This window comes from Balaenoptera ricei, chromosome 18 (genome assembly GCF_028023285.1).
Source record: "Balaenoptera ricei isolate mBalRic1 chromosome 18, mBalRic1.hap2, whole genome shotgun sequence".
NCBI lineage: Eukaryota > Metazoa > Chordata > Mammalia > Artiodactyla > Balaenopteridae > Balaenoptera > Balaenoptera ricei.
This window is the reverse complement of record NC_082656.1, coordinates 23,778,710-23,801,565: the sequence shown is the minus strand read 5'-3', so window position 1 is coordinate 23,801,565 and position 22,856 is coordinate 23,778,710. Positions and strand designations below refer to the sequence as shown.

The 22,856-nt window shown below is 44.2% G+C and overlaps 1 protein-coding gene across 12 annotated transcripts in view; it reads right to left on the bottom strand.

The window, feature by feature from the left end:
- The window catches only part of ENOX1 (ecto-NOX disulfide-thiol exchanger 1), a 612,333-nt gene that overhangs the window by 99,045 nt on the left and 490,432 nt on the right, over positions 1 to 22,856 (bottom strand). For all 12 annotated transcript variants that reach the window (XM_059902651.1, XM_059902650.1, XM_059902643.1 and 9 more), the window contains one exon: positions 1,865 to 2,049. In XM_059902651.1, coding sequence (XP_059758634.1) covers positions 1,865 to 2,049 — 185 coding nt within the window. The remainder of the gene's footprint in view (positions 1 to 1,864; positions 2,050 to 22,856) is intronic.

The following is a 22,856-nucleotide window of genomic DNA, read 5'->3' as shown; positions in this document are numbered from 1 at the left end:
TCAACCAGCTTAAAGGTTTTTTTTTGTTTTTTTTTTAACATCTTTATTGGAGTATAATTGCTTTAAGACGGTGTGTTAGTTTCTGCTGTATCACAAAGTGAATCAGCTATATGTATACATATACCCTCATATCCCCTCCCTCTTCCGTCTCCCTCCCACCCTCCCTATCCCACCCCTCTAGGTGGTCACAAAGCACCGAGCTGATCTCCCTGTGCTATGCGGCTGCTTCCCACTAGCTGTCTATTTTACATTTGGTAGTATAAAGACGAAGACGTTGAGAATGGACTTGAGGACACGGGGAGGGGGAAGGTCAGCTGGGACGAAGTGAGAGAGTGGCATGGACTTATATATATACAGCTTAAAGGTTTTTATCAACTTTTCATGCAACCGGAGTAATCTTTTTGGAGGAAAAGAGGGCCCAAGGCATGAGGTATGAGAGACGGCCAGACGCTCCTCGTCCTGGCAAGGGCGCCACTCACCCCCAACGTGCGGACAGATGGACAAGCCCCGGGAGCTCCCCGCGGCAGCTGTTAACACCGATTTCCAAGTGCGGGGGCCTGAGCCCCGCCTGTAATGACATTTTCCTGGCTGGTTCTGACCTCTGAATCTCGCTGATTTGTCTAACACACACTGTGAACATCAGCGAGTTAGGACTCAAAGCCAAGACGCCAAAATTGCTTTTAAATGGCAGGAGATGTTGAAGACAGAATTTCTGTGACTTGGTCATTAACTTGTTTATATCCCGATCCACGCTTTTTTACATCCCTTCCTCTCAATTACTTTTTCCCTGCTTGGCGGAGGTTTCAGCAGCAGTTACCTCTAATCATTAAGACACTTTTGTAGGCAATTCAGTCTCCTGCTCTTAGAGAGCAGCCAATATTGGTGGGGGAATTTGAAAAAAATATCCTACTCACTATATAATTGCCCATCGTCTTGCTTATATTTTCCTTGTTTATAGAAAACAATCTTTCTTGTTCCAGAAAAGAGTGGTTAGATTTATATATTCAGAGGAGTAATACAAATAACCATGTGTGATGATAATTTAGGCTATATTATTCTACGATAACTCACACACCTTAAGGGTATCACATATCAATCAATGTTTTCAGATATAAATCCAGCTATGACTCTTTGATTCTACCCTCTGCTGCCAGTGCCCAGTTTTTTCCCCACCCCCTCAAGCCCTCATTTCCCACGCCCACGTTCCTTCCGCTTCCTCCAAAGCCCACAGCTTCTATCTCTTTCTTACATGAGCTGGAAAGACCCAGCTTTAACTTGAGTGTGCCAGGATGAAGCCTGTCGATCTTGAACAAAAGCAGAGATGCTGGCCTGTTTCTGAAGTTTGCCTATCACCCCAAATTCTAGTGCTTCATCCATCCCATCAACAAATATTTCTGAAATACAGAGTGTGTTCAGAGAACCGGTCTACATCCTAAGTATCATCCAAGAGAAATGGAAATGATACAGTTCACGTATTCATCGATCTCAAAAACAAACTCGCCACGCTTTTGTAGAAATCAGTGTGCCTGCTTTTAAGTTGAGAAGTTCTAAGATTACAGAACACTGGTGTCACAACTGGCAAGGCTTTTCTGACCTTTTGCCATGAGGCTAAATTTTATGTATGGAGCTTTCAAAGTCCTAGATTCTCTTCCTTGGCTTCCCACTTCGAGGGTGTAGTGCTTCAACCTATTTCTTTAGCGTGGCTTCTCCCCTGACCTTCCCCTTCCACGGTCATCAGCACTTTCCTGACCTAGCCACTTCCTGCTGTTCTTTTTTCTCCTCCACCTTTCCCAGCAAACAGCCGCCACTGCATACGCACGTCCCTTTCTCTCGAGAACAGAGACACCAGTGCGGGCGCAGGTACCTGTTGCATGCCTTGCATGGTCTGCTGCAGGAACTGCACCTGCTGGTCCTTGGTCAGGTTTTCTTCCGTTCGAAACAGCTGCTCTTTCTCCTGCTTCAGCAGCTCCACTTCGTTCCTGTAGGCGTCCAGCTGCCACCGGAGGCTGTCGTTCTCTTCTTTAAGCGCGTAGGCCTGGGCGGCCAGGGCTGAGGGGCAAACAGAATGAGTTCAAGTGAGTGACCTTCTCGCTTAGATGGACAGCCTTCAGTGCGAAGGGGATTCTAAACCGGATTCTTAACGTTTGTACCAAACCCAAATGAGCTACCCTGGGCTGCTTTATTTTGCAGCTGGTGAGCATTGCTTCTTTGGGAATTTTTCGCTATTCTATTTGTCCTGTCTTATGTATGATTGTGGGCACAGGATTGACTCCTTCCAGATTCTTGTCTCCTGACCTCTTCCCCGATCCTAGGCTCCCTCTCAGAAACTGATCCGTGTTGCTAGGTCATGACAGTGCTCAGAATTCCAGGCAATGGTCATATCTACCTTGTGGCTGTCCTTTCCCTTCCGGCAGGACGGCTTAGCTCCTTGGAGGGCCACTTTCTTTCAAATTATCAGCGGCCCCCCCAATGGAGGCATACAGCCACAGCTGCCCAGGGGAGCTGGGGATTGACCCCCACACACACTGTTCCTTCCTGCTCTACTGCCGGGTCAGACCGACTGCATGAGTCAGTTAGTTAGTTAGTTCCCTCTGACTCCTATCAGAATGCTGACCTGGTTCCATCTGTTTCACCAACAGATTCCTACCCTAATACTCCTTCCTGAAACCTGAAATTCTCTATGTGCAGATTCAGAGCTCACTCACATCTCCACCTGACTGACAAACCGAGACACTTAATTCAGGGTCTGACGCATCTCGAGGCTCCAAAAACAACTGAAATGGAATAAAACAGAGTGAATGGTTCAAAACAAAATTGAGGATGGCGACTCCCTTCCCTAGTTTCCAGCTTACTGCTTGGTGGTCTCCGCAATAATCACAATAGCTTTCTAAGCACTCTCTACATAATAGACGCTGGACCATGAACTAACTCACTTCATCCCCCCAACAAGCCTCTGATGTGGGTACTGCTCATAGCCAGCCCCTCTTTACAGATGAGAAAAATGAGGCTCCGGGAAGTTAGAGAACTTGTCTGATCCCACAAAGAGAGTAGCGTCAACAGCCTTCAAACCCAGATTGGGCTCCAGAGTCCCTGCTCCCTGTCACTGGGGTATTCTGCCAGCCAGGTGAGTTTAGTTTTTACCAGACTGTTTGAAAAGAACTCCAAATGCTCCCCCTCTACTTTCTCACCAGTTTCCCATACTTTCTTCCCCCCTCCTTCAGAAAATCCGTTCTCTACTTTTGTAAGCAAGAGAAAAGTGAAGGTATTTTAAAAGCTTGTTATCAGAAGCTTCTTTAAAGAAGTAACTTCTGGTTGGTAAGGGCATGGCATGGAGTCTCTGTCCAGGATCATTTCCGCACCCCACACCATGCCCAATCCCGATCCCAGAGCCAACTCGAGGTCAGCCTCTCAGATGTTCCACCCACACATTACCGTGCAATGGTGACAGATCTGTATGGAGGTGCTCTGAAACCCCAGTGAGTTCTCTCCTTAAATATCAACCATCAAATTACGTTAATAGGAGTTTTATAGTTGAGTGTTTTATGGTATTCTACTTTGCAAAATGATTATGTGCAGTACACACTGAAATACTAATCAAATAGAACATGCAATTAACCAGAAAATTCCCTACCTCAAACCATCAGGGATCAATTAGTCGACAAGCAGTTACTGCATATGTACTCCATGCCCGAGCCTGTCTGGGCATCTTGGATCACAAGACAAGGAGACAGAGTATGTCTCTTCTCTCAAGGAGCTTGAAATATAATAGAAACCAACACGTTTGAAAGGAACACACTCAAAGCAAGAGAGAAGAGCCTGATGCCTGGCATATAGTAGGCACTCAATAAACGTTGGTTGGATAAATAAACAAGTGACTAATTTAGTGTCAAGGTTTATGGCAAGAGAATCCATCCTACAGGAATTCACAGAGAAGAGAAAGGAAAAGGCAGACTGGATTAATAAAAGAGGGCTTTGAAGGGTGAAAGCCCAAGAACTGGGGAAGGGTACCTCACTCAGCAGCAAGAGCTGAAGCAAAGCCCAGAGATGAGAACTGAAGATAGAATATCTGGGGCAGGAAGCAGAGAAGCTTGACCAAAAGGCAAGAGTCTGTCTGGAAGCAGTGAGAGACAGGTGAGCCACGCCGGGTGACGAGAGAGGCTGAAGGTTCAGAAGTCAGGCTGGAGAGGTGGGATCAAATGGGGAGGCCAACTGAGAACCACTGAAGGTGCCCAGGCGGCAGAAGGACATGATGAAATCGGTGATTTAGGAAGACTGGTTTGGCAATGGTGCATGGAATGAACTGAAGGCTGAAGAGGGTGAATAAAGGAAATTTTATTTGGTGTATATGTGTGTGCAAAACCCAGGAACTGCCAATTTTACAGTTTTCAGGGACTGACATAAAAGCGGAAATGACCCAGGGTATACCCAGGAGTATGAGCTAGTGCTTTTTCAACACTGCGCAGCCCAACTTCAGATCTTGTCCACACCCTGAGGTACCACCTCCTGACAACTCCGTTTACCAACCCCTAAGGAAATGGTTATGAGGCATCATTTAAGAGAGGGATGTTGTAATAGGGCAAAATTACAGAAAATGCAAATGATGGAAAAAGTGTTGGCGCTACAGAAGCACATTACTACATTTCGTAGCATTCAAAGACACTTAAGTCATTTCCTTAGGAAGCTCTATCTGGCCCTTTCTCAATTCAGAGTGGCATTTTTATTATCATAACTGATAGCAGGTGTTTGTGAAGAAATCGATTAGTATGCAGGGATGGAAATCACATTTTCCAAACGAATTGCATAGTCTGCAAGATATGCTGAAATCTGTGTAGCAAAATGCAAGCAGCTATAAAGCATGTGCCAGCAACATTATTTCAATAAATTGTCTGAACATAAATACATATAGGGAAGTGCACCATCCATTATTTTAGGGCTTCTCTTATAAGCCTGTGGAATGGCACTGCTGACATTTCTTATTCTTGGCTTAAGCCAAGTGACCACTGTTCCTACCAAGTAGGATGCAGTGTCATTTGCATTTCTGGAATACGAATGTGATATCATCATATGAAAAAAGATTTAAAAAAAACCAGCAGCTGTAACTCCATCCCCTCCCATCCCCCCCCAAATCAATACCATAGCCAATCCCATCAACGTTTTTATAATTGGGGCATATAACTGATTTTCATTCCTTATTAAATAATTTCAAGCTTGATATTTGCAAAGAAAATGTTGGTTACTCATGTGGCAGCAAAGTGGTTTTCTTCTAAAGGGTGAGAAATTATATATTGACTCCACTTAACTTCTGGTCACCTGTTTGTAAACATTATTCAGCATCATGCCGCACGGAACCACCCCTCAGATGAAGCTTCCTGGAAGAAGCTAGATTATGTTTCTTGGACCAGAGCTCTAAAGGAAACAAAATCCTAATAATTTCTAACTTAACATCATTTCTCAGTGTATTCAAAATTCAGAAACTTGAAAGGACCACCCTTTCATTTCTCTCTTTCTCTCTTTTTCTCTTTCATTCTTTCTAGGACACTGTATTAAAGTAAACAGTTTTGAACAATGTATAATCAAGCTTCTGCGAAAAAACTGACCCCTGAGAGACGGCACAACCAATCCACTATTCAAATAAGCAGAAGGATTAAAAATAAACAACAGTATGCATCTTTTTATAGGAATCCCTGCAGACTGCACTGTGTTCCAATAAATAGAATATTTAGCTAACATGTGGATTACCAATTTTCAATACAATTTAAAAAAAAGAATACAGTGAGATACTTTAGATGTAAACTATTCTGAACATAACTGAATTTTCCTTTGGTGATTTTAAAGGCACTGCTGAATCCAGGGATGCCTCTGGATTATCATTCATTCATTCACCAATCAGCTATTTATAGTGAAGCCATGTGAGGAGAGCTGTGGCCTCCACGAGGGGAAGGCCAGTGTAGGCATCAGTTTATACTTGCTCAGGACCTTAGAAAAATCCTGTTACAGGGATTTTCTGATTGGATCAAAACCGAAATAACAACGTTGGAAAAACTCTGCTAAACAAGATTAAATTCCATTTCAAAACTTAGACTAGACTACTAAAATTACCAAAGTGTATGTAAGTTGATCCAAAGATTAAATTGCACTGCTGAAGAAGACGCTTAAAGGCATTACAGCATCTTGCTGCACCCTTGACTAGATCCTATATAAACCACTAGTCTTTGTATTAATTATGGTCAGAGTGACCTCCTCTCTCTCCTCCATTACTTACTGTGTTTCCATGGGAACAGATAATGGCATGCTTACCTTCTTTAAGTAAATACTCTGGTGAAAGCCTTGAAATCTCTCTCTTAGCAGCCTAAGCCAGCCTCAGAAAAATAATTAGCCCTATATGAAAATATGTAAGTTATTTTGGGTTATGTCCCTGTAAGCTGACAGTATGTTAATATCTCTTTCATGCTCAGGCAAGATGCAACTAAATAATCAAACACTTTAACATATTGTTTCTAACAATACCTGGATTTCTCAAAAACTGTCTTGGTGTCGTTGGGGGACTCTGTGTTTAACGTCCCCCCCCTCCCCTTTGCCAGATGTCCTCCTGAAATGCTGGGAGGACGCTGCCCAGCTGTGCATTTCCTCCCGACGCGCAAAGAATGTCTTTTTCAAGGTTTTCATCGGCTGCTGCCCAGAAAGGCACTTGTGATGAAAGGTCCAGAACCCAGGATGACTGGATGGGTCTGAGACCTGGAAGATACGGCCACCATATCAGCTCGCCTTCCAGCCCCCATGGCCTGGGCGCTTAGGGACCGTCCCCAGGCTCCAGCTGCCTTCCTGCATTCCGCTCCTCCTCCTGCAGGGTGCCTGGGGTGGGGGGTCCAGTGGCTCTGCTGCGGCACAGACAGCACACTGTGTCATGCTTTTCTCTGCTTAGTGAAGCTTGCTCCTGAGAGGTGACTGGCCCAGGGGCTGCCATCTGACTGGTCCTCACCGATGCAGCGTTGAGGGGGGTGTGAGGTGTACCTTCTGTTCAATCCCTCATCATCTTCCTGCTGCCGGAACGGGCCTGGGTCTCTGAGTCATCACGTGGAGGAAAGGTGCCCACAGACCAAGAATATCTGCTTTTGGACTCTACTGTGCCCAAGAAATAAACTTTTTTTCTTTGGTAAAGACACTTGAAGATTTGGAACTTATTTGTAAAACAGCTGGCATTACTCTAACCCAGAGTTTCCCAAATATTGGCTTGAATCAGAAATTCCTGGTGGGTGTGTTAAACACGTATTTCTGGGCTCCTTCCCCAGAGCTTCCAATGGGGTATGTCCGGGACGCAGCCTAAGAATCTGCATTCCTCCAAGCTCCGAGTGGTGCTGATGCTGCCGGGGCCGAGACCACACTTGGAAAGCGGCAGCTCAGGCCACGGCCGCTTCTATCGCCCGGCTTCTGAACTGGAGCTGCAATTGGCTTGTTTGGACAAATACGTCTGACAGCACCACAGGCTCAGCCTGGCATTCTGGTTCCATTCCCCGACCTTCTGAATGAGCCTCAGCCCCATGCGCTGCACCTGTGAAGGCAGTCCTGCCCCAGCCCTATCTCCATGCCCCAGCCACCTCCTTATGGAGGGAGGGGGAAACCTGGGCAAAAGGTACAGTCATGGGCTTCCCTGGTGGCATAGTGGTTGAGAATCTGCCTGCTAATGCAGGGGACACGGGTTCGAGCCCTGGTCTGGGAAGATCCCACATGCCGCGGAGCAACTAGGCCCGTGAGCCACAACTACTGAGCCTGCGTGTCTGGAGCCTGTGCTCCGCAACAAGAGAGGCCACGATAGTGAGAGGCCCACGCACCGCGATGAAGAGTGGCCCCCGCTTGCCACAACTAGAGAAAGCCCTCGCACAGAAACAAAGACCCAACACAGCCAAAAAAAAAAAAAAAAAAAGTACAGTCACTACTGTTTTCCTTCCCCCATTTTCCCCCAATAACAGTAGCAGTAGCAGCAGGAGTAGCCGTAGTCATAGGAATAGTAACAGTGGTAGTAATAGCTAATAATTTTATGTGCCAGGCAACGTTTGCACAATCTCCTTTCACCTTCCCAAAAACATGATAAATACAACTATTATTTTTATTTTCCAAGTGATGGGACTGAGTTTGAGAGATGTGGAGGTTTGCACAGCTGGCTGGAGGTGCAGGGTTTATCCTCCACAAGGGGGATTCCAGAATCTACACTCCCTGACGTGATGGCACCGGGGTGGCCCCTTGCAGGTAAGCACTGCAGCTCGAGCGCGAAGGAAACCAGGGACCCTGCTGTGGGACCTGATCAGCTCCTAACAGAGGCAAACATTCCCTTGCTGGGTCTTTTTGGGGACTGTTCTGCAGGAGAGGGGCTCCACTACAGAGGCAGAGAGGATGAGCCTATTTTAAAATGAACACATGTACATCTTCTGCAGGAGGAGTCTGGGAATGAGCCATACAGAAGTTAAACTCAGGCTTCTGGAGCCTTGAGGCCTGACTTGATCCGCTCAGGGATCCCGCCTTCTATGCTGTGTCCCCCTCCTCTGAAATGGCTGCACTGAGACCACCGACCACTGACCTCCTGGGCCTCGGCCGGTTATTAAGGCTCCATGAATTGACCATAAGTGGGTGGGTTCATTTCTGGGCTTTCTATCCTGTTTAAATCCTATTCCATTGATCTAGATGTCTGTTGCTGTGCCAGTCCATACTGTTTTGATGACTGCAGCTTTGTAGTATAGTCTGAAGTGAGGGAGCCTGATTCCTTCGGCTCTGTTCTTCTTTTGGAGAAAACTCTAATTTGAAAAGATACATGTACCCAATGTTTACAGCAACACTATTCACAACAGCCAAGACATGGAAGCAACATAAGTGTCCATCAACAGATGAATGGATAAAGAAGATGTGGCACATATATACAACGGAATATTACTCAGCCATAAACAAGAATGAAATATTGCCATTTGTGGTGACATGGATGGACCTAGAGATTCTCATACTAAGTGAAGTAAGTCAGACAGAGAAAGACAAATATCATATATCACTTATATGTGGAATCTAAAAAATGATACAAATGAACTTACTGACAAAACAGAAATAGACTCACAGACATAGAAAACTTATGGTTACCAAAGGGTAAAGGGAGAGGAATAAATTAGGAGTTTAGGATTAAAATATACACACTACTATATATAAAATAGATAACCAACAAGGACCTACTGTATAGCACAGGGAACTATATTCAACATCTTATAATAACCGATAGTGGAGAAGAATCTATAAAAAAGAATGGGTATATATATTATAACTGATTCACTTTGCTGTACACCTGAAACTAACACAACATTGTAAATCAATTATATTTCAATAAAAAATTTTTAAAAAAGGCTCTATGAAGAGAGCCGTGTCCAAGGACTCCGCCTGGTCTCAGGAGTCCCAAAGGACCAGTGTTCCAGTGCCTACCCCACCCAGCTTCTCTACGTTCTGCTTTTCTAGGTGTCCTGCGCCTTCAGCTGGAGTAAAGGCAGTGAAAACCCTTCTTCCCACAGATTCCCCAGGGTCTGAATAGGCTCAGGAAGGCCCAGGACAAGCACCAGATGACCCTCAGGTGACCAGACAAAGCACGGGGTCCTTGGAATGCTGGCATGTCGGTGTCCCCCCAGCGTCCAGGCACAGAGCTGGAGAGCATCAGAGATGCCTGCTGCACAGTCTCTTGCTATAGACAGCCTCTTGTGGTCCGGACGAACTATAATCAATCTGTTTTCCAGTAACACCTGTATTGCCACTGAAGCAGCAATCTTCCTCCAACTGCTGGCAGAAATTCCTTCAGCTGCAGTTTTGCAGGATTATTATTATTACAACTTAGCATTGACATGACATTTTCTATTTGTAGTGTGTATTATAGTCTGAGCATTAGCTGTGATTAGGGAGAGCTCACCAGAAGCACAAGGCAGGGTCTATTTCCATCTTTGTGTGAGGCCAGTGGAATAAGGGTAATTTGGAGAGTGCCGGTAAGCTGGATCTTGTTATTATAATGGCTTAAATGCGAGTCTGCAGGCACAACCGGCAGCAGGTGACTCAGGAAAAGAAAATCCTCTGTCACCCTGTCCACAGAGCTCCTCCTAAGGAAGCGGTCTGCACCGGTGGCCGTGACCGCGCAGTGCCTCTGGGCCACTCACGCTGCTGACAATTCACCTCATTCACGCCTTACCGCTTTTCCATTGACGTTATTGTATCTAATACCTCCCCCAACTCTCCCATTGCCCTTGGAGGAAAGGAAGTGAAGGAAAGAGGCACGCTCGCTTCTTCCAATAGCAGGGTGCCTGCCATTGAAAAGGTTGAAGGATACTCTGCTGGGTGAGGGATGCCCTAAGTGTCCTCAGGGAAGCACAGCTGCAGTGGGTCCCGCGAACCTCGGCTCAGAGCCTGCTCTAGGCAAGCACACTCGCCTGACCTCGGGGCTCCACGCCCAGGGATGGGGAAAATGATGCAGGTATGGACGTGGGGAGGCCGCATACCTGCTCTCCCCACCCCGAGCCCTGGTGGTCAGACCGAGGAAGAGGCTGGGGAAGGAAAGCTGGGGGTGGGTGAGGCTCTTTTCTGAAGAAGGTGGGGCAGGGCTGGGCCTTGAAGTCAGGCTCACACTGTGAAAAGCTGCAAGGAGTGGGAGTGGGGCTGTCCCACCGTGAGGACCACTTTCCCAAAGGACCCTGCCGACTCCAGAAGGAGCCCGTGCCCAGGAGACAGGGCAAAATGGGTGCAGGGAGGAGGGGAGGCTGGGCTGCCGAGGGCCCCATGTCTCGGGTCCCGGCAGCAGACACATCGAGAAGGGCAATTCCCCCCAACTCTTTTTTTTTTTTTTTTTGCTTAGGCTTCAGTTTTCTTTTTCACTTGCAATCCCTATTTCGATTTCCAAGATGCAGGTACAGTTTTTTCTAACTCTCTGAAAGCTTTAGAGAGTCTTTTTTAGGGCCATCAGACTTAGACCATACTACGTCACAGAATGGCACGGGTCTTCAGGAACAGGGCCCCCTCCCTGGCCATGTTCCCCCCTCACAGACAGCACACCTCCCCGGGGGACCGTGCCCCACTCTCGCTAGTGGTTGGTCTCATCCAAAGAGAGTAGCTTTAAATAGCAACCCTTCCCCCGAAGGGAGAAGCAACCCTTCCCCCACCTCTCATTTCTCCTTCGGCTGCAATGCCAGGGCCGGGCCGACACCTTTCTCTCCTCCCAACTGGCAGATTTCCTTCCTGTTTAACAAATGGTCACTTCCAATTTTCTTCAAGAAAGCTTCCCCTCAAGGAGTGATGTTTTTCTACTCCTTCTAAACCCCTAAACACACACACACACACACACACACACACACACACACACACACACACACTCTCTCTCTCTCTCTCTCTCTCTCTCTAATGGCTGCTTTCTACTACATAAAACATTTCCCTCTGAAATGTGCAGTGGAGGTCAGCCCACACCTGAAGCATGTTCTCAGTCCTAGGCATTGCCCTTTGCAAGGAAGAGCGACATTTCCCACAAAGCTTTTAAGACACCAAATACTTGGGCTAACAAAGATGAGTTGAATAGAAAGGCCTTCTCTTCCCTTGGGTTTTGTGCCGCACACAAACTCTATCCAGTCCACAGAGTGGGAACCAAGGCTGCTGGGAAGTGGTGGGCAGTGAATTCCCCTCCCTACCAGCCTCATCACCAACGCTGAGACTGGTTTATTTAAGCCCACGTGTTTGTGCCCGGCATCAGGGAAGAAGATTCCCATCCTCTCTAGATACATAACCAAGGCAGAATGACACTGGTATGAAAAAGTAACTGGTGTCTCCAGGCCAGCAGTCCTCGAAGTTTGTCCCACACACAGCCTCCATCTGTCCCACCTTGGTATCTCATACGTGAGAATTCCTAGACCCATCCCAGACCCTCTGAATCTGAGTTTCTGGAAGGGGGGCCTGAGGGTGTACATTTCAGCAAGTTTCTGGAGTAACTCTAATGCACACCGAAGTTTTGGAACTTCTTCACTAGCCTTTAGAGACCAGATCCCCACTTCTTCATAACTTTTTTTCGGGCTTGTGTTTCTTTCATTATTTTTTGACGCCTGCTTTCTCTCAGCCTTTTCTAACGGCTTCTCTGTTACTGAAAGGACCTACTCTCCTCCAGCTTTTACCATCCAACACAGCCTTCCAGGGTTCTCTGTCATCTGCCTTGCCTTCTCACATTTCATTCATCTATCTCCCTGCTCCTCTCTGAAGGCCGGTTACTGCCCCTCCCGTGATGATACTGTGACTGAATGCTTTCATAGATCCTCCAGGCAGTGTCTCCAAAACACATTTTTCTGACCTACTAGATGTGGTTGTGTATTACTTTTCTTTGCAGCCGTCTTTCTGGAGAAAGCTAGGCTGCAGCAGGTTTGTGGCCTGCCCCCAGGAGAGGCTGAGCTATGCCTCCGTGCTCTGTGGGAACTAATCACCCTCGACCAAGGGCCCTTGGACCAGGCTCTCAGTGGAGGAGAGGAGGCCCTTCCTGCGTGCACGCTCTCCCCAGACCAGTCGCTAGGTCCTCTGAGGCTTTTCTCTTTGGCAAATGCCCAGGCATCCCTGCTTCTCTCTCTTACCACTGATGGATGAGAAAACAGTCCTTGGCTATTCTAGCATCAGAGAAAAGCAGGGACTCTGTCTTTCTGCATCCAGCCTACTTTAATTTTTCCCTTTCCTCCCAGCTAGTCTTTTTCCCAATTAACCAAAGGATACTTGGATGCATCTCGCACAGATATTATGAGGGGGGTTCTCCACCCGTGTCACACATGCCATATTTAAACGAATAAACTACCTCCCTTTCATTTCTTCTTTCTTTGGTCCTTTATCATTGCCCGTGTCAGTCACTTCCTCTCCACTAATCATTTTTATCTTCTACTTCATTTTAATTTTCTTCTTGTTCTCATATCTTGTTACCTTACCTCTACTTGTTTTTTTGTTTCTTCTTTCCCACCTATAACTGACAGCCATCGATCTTCATGTCACACGCCAGTGGTTTCCAATCCTTTGTGCATCAGACTCGTCTGAGGAGCATTTTAATAACACAGATGCCTGGGCATTGACCCCCAGGCATTGGTGTTTGTTGTGTAAAGCTTCCCAGGTCTTTCCTGCGTGCAGCCAGGGCTGGGAACTGCTCATTTTACCTTTGTTACTGCTTAGCAGTATCCATTCTCCACATTGTCACAGTACCATTTGCAAAATGCCATGGAAACCCTTAATTGGTTATTTCTTACAACCTCAAGGAAACCCTCTTAGGATGAGCCTTATGTTACTGCTAAGAAAGCTGAGGCTTAGGGAAGGGACATCATTTGCCAAGCCACGCTGGAAACAAAACGAAGATCCCTCAAGGGGCCTCTGACCTCATCTGGTTCAAATTTATTTCTGCACTCTGTTTGGTGACTCTAAAACCTCTCTTCCAGGGACACCAATTCTCACTCATGTAGGCCACTTTCTCAGAGCTTTTCTAGTGGTTTGACCACCTCTCTTCAAACGAGCGTCAAGGTGAGCTCGGCGTTCCTCAGTCAGGCCCAGAAAATGGGAAGGAAACTTGGAAGGAAGTCTCTCAAAAACTTATTTTCAGAACTCTTGATTTCTTCTCCACTTGGATGGCTCCAGCTCACATTTGTCAACTGGACACCTCTTCTCATTACTTCTTCCCATCCTCAGAGCCTAAGTGCGACAAAATCCTGCTTTGACAAACTCAGAGTCCTTGGACAGGGAAAAGTGCATGCATTTTATAAACTGTCTGGATGGCTAAATTATAGCAATTTTTCCCTGGGAGAGAGTTGTTCGGATATTAAAACCCGCTATACATTGAGTACGATCATCTTTCTCACATCCCCATAAAAAAAGCAGTTTTTGCTTTGTTCATTAAAATGATTTGCTTTTGGTTTCTGAAGAGTATACTTTTTCGGGTAGCAATGTCTTATTCTTACTGGCAACTCCTTAGAATCCCTCTGCAAGTGCTGAAGCCCCAGGTCAGTGCTACTAATCAGATGCTAAATGCTTTAAAACAGCTCTACCCCTTTTTCTAAGTGAGAAATAGTGCTGTCTGGGCAAGTTTAGGAGGTGACCTTGATTGAATTAAAGAGGTCAGGGATGGAACAGACTTCAAATTCATATTCAGTGATTTTAAAGAAATGACTTCCCTCCAATTAAGCAGGAATTAGCATGAAATATTTTGTTTCTGAAAGGTGAAAAGAATTCCTCTGAGAAAGCAGCTCTCTCGTTACTAGCTTTTTATTGAATGTGGAGGAGAAGGCACCACGGATGGTTTTATATCAAGTGCTTTGTTAACATGGTGCGGATGACCTGGCATCAATTACAATATTCCTTAGGAGCCTAAATGTTATATAGCTGGGGCAAAAGGTTCAATTTAAGTTTTGATTTCTATTTCAAAAGCCCAAGGACTTAACAACTTTCGATTAATAAAAAAAAAAAAAAAAAAAGCTATACTTTCCATCTGCAATCATTTCAATGTAGTTCCAGGAAAAAACGTTTCAAATGTTAACCTTACTTATTTCTTTGTTGTTTCTCCTTTTAGCTCCATCCTTCACCTTGCCAAGTCCCCCATCTTTTAATGACCTGAAAGAACATGCCCTTCTTCCTGCTCTAAACAGTAACATGGTCAGTACTGTGAGGATGAAAATAGGTAATTTTTTTTGGTCTAAGCTGCAAAAAATATCCTTCGACAGATTAAAAAAAAAATAGTTCTTCCTGGTTTTCATTTCTTATCCGTTCATTTAATGAATTCTTGTCTACCTACTGTGTACAATGCAACACGCTGGCCATTCAGGGAGGAAAAGATCCCGAGCTAGTCTTGAAGGAGCAGATTGGGTAGAAGGTCCTCCATCTCAGCATGTGTTCACCTTTATTTGCTTAAAACAAACAAAGAAACAAACAAAACCTTCTACAGGGTTGGTAAAAGTTCAGATGAACAGATTTACACCACTTCTTCTCAGATACTCTCAGGTCTCACAGCTCTGCATGTTAGAGTTTATCTGCTAGTTTTGGCTCTGACTTCTGAGAGCAAGAGCTTTATGGACCCATGATCCAGTGCTATTCCAGGAAAAGGAGAATTCTGATGAGCTACTAGGATTTTTCAGAGCAGAGGAACACCACTCTCAGGTCAAAGACTGAGTCTCAAATAGTCTTAGAAGACTTTGTTTGCTATTTTCCCCCCTTAATATGGCACTGCAAGACAAATGATATCATGGTCCCATACATGTCATAAGTAAGAATTCACTAAATATTTGTTTTCATTTTATCATTGCTTTGTATTATGGTGTCGCTTAAGACAATTTCATGGAAGCAAAGAGCTAAGGATAGAGAAATGGATGGCTTTACGACGTTCGGATTATATAAACTATATGAGAAAAGTCTAGTATGGCAGGTGGAGACATTTCTTAAACAACTGACTGGTAAATCACTAAAAGAAGAATTAAATCTCTTATCCTACTTCCAAGAGGTTTGCCAATATGTGTTATCCTTAAGTTTTACCTGAAAACTTGTAATTACAAAAAAAAATATCCCCAATACAAACTTGCAGACATTATTCAGCATTCCAGCTGATTATTGTTTGGGGGTAAAAACCACATTTTTCTCATTAATTTCAAACATGGAGTAAGACGGGAGAGGACATATTACTTCTAAGATCTCTTCCCGATCAAAACTTCCCTGAGTCTGTGCATCTCAATAACACTGATATTATTGTAGGTGCTCTCCCTCAGACTTTTATTTTTAAGATTGATTGAGGGGTAGATCTCATAAAGAAAAGCCTCAGGAACAAGGAAGGACGGAGAGCACTTCAGTAAGTCTTGAAATTATATGGAGAGTCAATGAATGATTTTCAGGTAGGCTCTCCCAGGCCCTGGGGATGCAGGGGAAACATGGGATGAGATGGGAAAAGAAAGAACTAATATTGTAGCTCAGATCATTGCAGATCAATCATCACATCTGTGCTTGTGTTTAGAGAAGTAGTTTTATTTTTCTCTTTACCTTTTTGGAGAGTCAGGGAATGGAAGACTCGGGCTGTGACAGTGTGTCCGGTTTACCAAAGGAATACATAACATGGCATGATTCCTTCCTGATGTACTTTGCCTCTTCAAAGCAGTTCTTCTTCTTGCCCAAAGCCATAGAGCTGGTTGTTTTTGAGGAAATAAATATCATTCAGCTAGAAAAGGGACTGTGCCAATTTCCTAATATTTTTAAAAGCTGGCATTTCTGTTGGAATGGGCTAGAAAACAGTTTGCTGGATGCCCTGCCTATGTTGAAGCCAATCTCTTTCTAGTCAGTAGAAAGATCCAGAAAGTAATGGGAAGACTAAGCAAAAGCCCCAGTCAGCCTGGTCTGGATTAACATTTTAAGGTAATAAACATCTCCAGCCTACCTTTGCTCCCAAACGGCATCATGGTGCCATGCACATAGCAGGCATTCAAAATCCTTGGTTGATTTTACTGACTCTTACGATGCCACTTAAGGCATTTGAGGGATATTCTATTCTGGAGCTTTTTTTCCCACAACATTTAGTGGTGCCATAGAAAGGTCATTAACGTGGAAAGAAGGAAATTAGTACTGAGTTCTAATACTAATACCTAGTATTAGTACTAGCTCTAGTTCTAGTACCTTCCACTTACTATCTTGGGCAAATAACGTTAACTGCTCAACATGGGACTGCACATTCCTGTTTGTGAAGAAAGGAGAAGGTTATGCAAGGTGCTTTCTAAGGGTCTCTTCATATCTGAAGAGACTCATGGTTGCCAGTCTCCTTGTGGGTAAGAATTCAACATGTCTGCCTGGATCAGAACTTGAATTATTTCTTGGATCCTTAATTAAATAGTTACGCAAATATGATCATATTTGGAATAGGAAACTGCAAGACGATGTGGTCTAGGAAGGTGAACTATTATGGAAAATTAAAGGTGATTATTCCCCAAGTTGAAGCAAAACAGGGCAATTCAATAAACTTCTATCATCTGATACCAGTTACTATTCATGACTACTTTCAACTTTCCTGAATGATTAGAAATGGCCAGGTAGTATTCCTCAATCAATACAAATTTTACCACAGATTCTCCTGGGTAATTTTTATATTAATGTTTACTGTAGTTCAGTTATTTTAAATAATACATGTATGTGCTGTAGAAATTTTTGAGATGCACAAATAGGAAAAAAGATCACTGGTAATCACACCATCTAGAAATAGCCACTCTGAATATTTTGACCTATCTCCTTACAGATTTTCCCCTAACATATAAATTGTGAATACAACACATACACAAACACACAATTGGAATGATCTGTACATTGATTTGTAACTGCTTTTTTTTAATCACTTAGCAATATGCAGAGAACCTTCTCTCATGCCATTATATAGTTTTCTAAAACATGGTTGTTTTCAAGGCTGCTTATGGATATATGATTAATTAACCAATACCCTAGTGTTAGATATTTACATGTTCCTAAGGTAATTCAGATAACTGAAAATTTGGGTAACTGCATCAAGCGGCAATGACCCACATGCAGGAATTGGAATGCAGAGGTCTCTGGGACACAGCGACTCTAGAAGTTATCAGTACAATGGGCTCATTAAAGAACCTGCAACACCTGCCCTGAAGCACTACGATGAATCGACTCTGTTTTGCAACTTTTGCTCCAGAAATGTGTCTCCCTACTTCTCTGCTGGTAATGGGGAGTCTCAAATAAAACATCCCTTCTCTAGCCCCTTCCCAGAAAGCTTCCCACAGTGTCCTGGAGCTGGGGAGAAGGTCTGTTGAGCACTCTTTGGGATCAAGGACATGCATGCCAGTAAAAGAGACGAGTCTCTAAGCCATTTAGACATGGGAGCGCTCACTGTAATAATAATTTTTAAAATTGCTATAAACTTCAATGTCCAGCGCTTCTAAGTATCATAAATGGAAGGTGAAATTTCTAAGGAAGGGGAGAAATAATTACTGCTACTTCTGTCAATTACTTTTCCCATTAGTTATGGGGCATTTAACTGAGTGTGGCTCACTGGAATTCAATTGGATATCTGTCCTCACTTTCTGTATTCCTACAGTAGATCTTCAGGTCTTGGATTAATGAAGCTTATGGGCAACAGTGTTAGGAGTCAAGGTACAATAACTTTATGTCGCCAACTGTGTCTTGATGAACGATGCGGTATAAAAGCATAGGAGAATTAGGTCAATGGTGTTCATAAACAGTACATCAGGGCCAAGAAGCTGGTAGCAGCATAGGTTTTAATATAGTCTGGTATCGATTCTTTTGGCCAATGTCCCACTTTAACAGTGTTAAAGTCACACTTTAAGATTTCAGATGGAGAGGTAGAGAAGAAAATCAATAGATACTATCTTTCCACTACTAACCAGCTACGTATCTATAGTTCTCTGCCACACTCACATTTAAGGGACCTAAAAGATGCTGTGGGGAGGGCTGGCCCAATTTTCAGGCTTTAATGACCTCAGGTATCTACTCTGACCACCTCAAAGATTACAGCTTGGAGTCCTAAAGGTTCACGGGAAGGAGCCCATGATCCAGAAAGGACACACACGCACTTGCTCTACATTTTCTATTTTATTAATATATAAAAAAAGCTTTAAAAAGCCCCGCTTGTTATACAAAAAGGTCTGACTAAAAACATAATCATGTATGTATTAAAAAAATACACACAAAAATGCTTATAGTGTTAGGCTGTGAAGAAGAAAACGAATCAGAAACTAAAGAGTCTTTTGTAGTGTTATAACTAACAGTTTTACCTTTTATTATTCTTAATCATTAGACTTTCCAAAACGAATAGGTTTTTTTTTATATAAAAAATAGATTTCATTTTCAAAAAGTCACACGCTGCTGGAGGGCAATGAGCTGATCTACTAAAAGTGTTTTCTTTAAGCGCCAGCTAGAATCATAGGTGAGCACTTAAAAAATTACGTCAGTGTTGAAAAGGATAATCCTCGTTTGGTAATCAGAAATTCCGACTCATTAGTCACCAGCTAAGAGGAAAAACTAGGAATAAATGCCACTAAGGAATTCTTTCGTACATTTAGGAAAGAGAAAGAAGAGAGTTACAAACTTACCCAGATTCTGTCATCTAAACTCCCTCGAAAATATTCTGCTTTTTTCCAGAAGTTGTGCAAACCCCACTTAAATTCCAACAACACTGTGTTAATTTTGCTCAAATGAAAGCTGAAAACATACTTTAACATCCTGTCAGAATGAGATACTAAGAGTGTTGATAAAATGACACTAAAATAAATGTAAATTTAGATTGCTGTTATAAGTGGCCGCCTGGCTCTGCGAAGATGTTAGGTTGCTATAGTATTTTCCATAGCAACTTTGCACCTTATTACATAAATATTCCCTCAGTGTCCTCAGAGCCTGCTAAGAAAACAGGATTAAATCTACACCCCTATGTAATGATCCTGCGTCAAAACTTATCAGAAATAAATGCCCTGAAAACATAATAAACTGCAATCTAGATCATGGTGCTCCTGGCAGTTGAAAGGCATCACAGCGCTGCAGGCTGGGCACGGGCGGCTGTGCCGTGACCTCGTGCCGCCCACTGGCCATTTGTCTACATTCCTCCTGGGCCAAGGTCTCCGCACTTCTCCCTTTCTGAACATTGGCTGGTAAGTTCCTCACTTTTCTCCTCTGCCTGCCAACTACCCATCAGCCCAAGAGCCCTTCACCACACTCCAGGGACTCCTGTCACCAGGCCAGAAGCCAGGGCTTGATAGAGCCGGAGTCCTCTCTGCAAGTGTGGCTAAGCTGGGAGCATGTGCTGGGCTGTCACACAGAAAACTACTCAGAGAATAGTTTTCTGTGTGACAAGCCCAGCACATGCTCCCAGCTCCAAGCTAGTACTGACCGGCTCCAAGCTAGTACTGACCAGGCTCCAAGCTAGTACTGACCAGGCGTGAATTGATGGAGACCAAGCTAGTACTGACCAGGAGTGAATTGATGGAGACCAAGCTAGTACTGACCAGGAGTGAATTGATGGAGACCCTCAACCAGGGCTCGCCTGGGTTTTCTGGAGGCGCCGCTCAGCTGAGTGGCTGGAGCCTTATGGAAAAAATCTGTGGTCTCCGAGACACAACACACTTTCAGCAACCCAAATCGATTTGACACGAAACACACGATTATGGAAAATCTGTGCATATATGACAGCGATGTTGGGAATCCGGCATTGTCGCGGGCTACAGAAAAATAAGATTATAAGGGGGCTCCTCTTAAAGACAGTTTAGCCTCCAAATGTGAATTTACAGAGCAGATAAGCACGGTCTGGTTGGACAGGAGTGCTGCTGTGACAAAGGAATCCTGCTCCACGGGGTCGGTTTAACAGCATCTGCCGCTTACATTTAAAAGGTAAAGAAATGATTTCTACACTGTTCAGGAACATATCCATTACGAAATGGGAACACTAACTGCACAGGAAATCAAGGAACTGAAAAATCTACCCCAAATAAACACTGATTTGATTTCCTTTGGCAAGATTAGCAAGATTTAAAAAAATAAATAAATAAAGGGAAGGAACAGAGAAAAAAGCCTTGTCTCCTTGCAAATGAAGCTCTATTTCAAGAGATTAGGCATGAAGCAGGCTGCTCAGCCCACCTCGGAAGACTGATTTCATCATCTTTAAGCCATATAAGTTTTAATTAATCACACCTCCTCGTTTGGCCCTTGGGTTCCCAGAAGACATTCTGTCATGGTTGGAAATAAAACACTCGTCTTTAACTTGGCGGTGACTGATGGACACACGTCACTGTTCTACGTCTCCTTCAGATGGTCGTCACGTGTGAAAACAGAAGGTCTACAAACAGCCGATCCTTCTCACCACTGGTGCTCCTGCCTTTGGGAGTCTGCTGGGCAGGGAGCACAGTCCCAGGCATGTGAGACTGAGCCGTCTCACTCTCCACGTCTGAAGGCCCTTGTCCCTCTGCCAGGTTCTGAGCGACCCTGGAGTAAGCCTGCTAGGATCACACTCAATGTTTCCTAAAAGGAAGCTTCTGCCAGCTGCGAGTGATATGGCTCCCGTCAGGCCCCCATCAGTCAGCTGCAGGACCCTGAACTGGAATCCAGTGGCCCTTCCCTTCTGTGCCTAGGCTGGTGCTGGGGGCTGCAGTGAACCTCTTCTTGGACTCGTGCCTAAGTGTAATCTGTCTGTTGGGCATTCTTATGTCTTTCAAAAGTACTCCCATACAGGAAATAAACTGAATCAGAAAAATGAAGGCAGTCCTGGTGTTCAAAGAGATCAGGGGATAGCCCGAGAGAGCCTTATTATTAATTTTTTTAACCTAAGACTTCCAGCTATATATGAAACTGTTTAGACAGACTGAATACTGCTGATTCCAAGTGAACTGAATTATGAGTCCCTAATTTGACTCAGTTGGCTGAAAGAGCTGGAAAATCTTTGTCTGACTTCTTACTGGAATTAAAAAAAAAAAAGTCGGTACCTATTTTGTGGTGAGTTTCCATGGAAACTTGACAAGCCAGAAAACATTCTTCATAATTAAAAGAGTATTTGCTCCTATAAGGAGCTCAGAGTTTAAATAAGGTGTAATTAAAACCCAAGAGCATTTGTGCATATGGAATGGTTTAAGGGTCGTCTATTAAGCAAGGGCCGTTTTAGATTTACTCTCTTCTAAAATCTGTGTTCAATGTACAATGTATACTCACCAAATATTGGGTTAGGTACATACACTGGAGAGTGATGTTCATTCTGCTTTATCCTGAATTTAAATTAACAGCTTAAAATATATTTGGCATCAGGCGCTGTATTTCTATTAACTTAAAATGTTTATTTATCTCTTAAAAAGTATCTCACACCTCGGAGTGCAGGGTAGGCTGTGTCTAACTCTCTCCATACCCCCTGGGTCCACAGTGTCTTGAACACAAGAAGATGCTTGACAAGTGTTTGTCAATCATTAGAATGACGCTGAGTTTCAATTCTCTGGTCCATAGTCTCTTCAGCATGTGGCACTGAATTCTGGGTGTGCAAAAGTTCTGAACGTTGTGGAGAAATGAACCATTCTTGTCTGAACACGCTTCTTAATGCCTGCCATTTCAGTTTAACCAGAGTTAAGTGTTCTTAGGGCTACCATCTTCTGATCAACTTACGCGACGGAACCATCAAAAACAGGGACCAGAAGAAGGGGATTATGTAACTGAAGTCAACAAACTTTTATTGAGCACTTACTTGGTGAAGGGCCCAGGACTAGGTGTTGGGGGATGAGTAAGATGAGAAGCAGAGTCACAGTCACTGAGTTACTTGTTACACGCTCCCCACTAAGTACTGTTGGAAGGGCTTCATACGCACCGACTCACTGAACTCACGATACTGACACTAATCAGGTTCTGCCAGGGAAGCCTTACCATCTAGGACAGACCTCTCTTCTCCCTTCCTTCCTGTGCAACTCTTGGCCCTCCCCTACTGCCAACCTGGAGGGAGGGAGGAAGGATAAAGGGTGAGGGGAAGGAGGGAGGGAGAATAGAGGTGAGGGGAGAGAGAGAGGCAGAAGGAGGGATTGATCTGGCTTTTAAAGTTTGGCTTGATTGCAGCAGGAGACAGACTACTATGCAACAATACATTTGAATTTTTATCAAAAATTATCTTCACAGACTTTGGAACAGGATGCCGATTTTCTTGAATGAATGCTTCGATAAATCTGTCTTGATTTTCAAATGTATTAGCAAAACTCATTTTCACTTTTATCAGCATCTTAGTTTGGCTCCAGCAAACTCCTTTTTCCCCTTTAAGAGTCACCGGCTGAGCAGCGGTGACTGGCCCGCCCAGAGACATGTGGAAGTGACAGCCGGTCTGGCGGAACTCT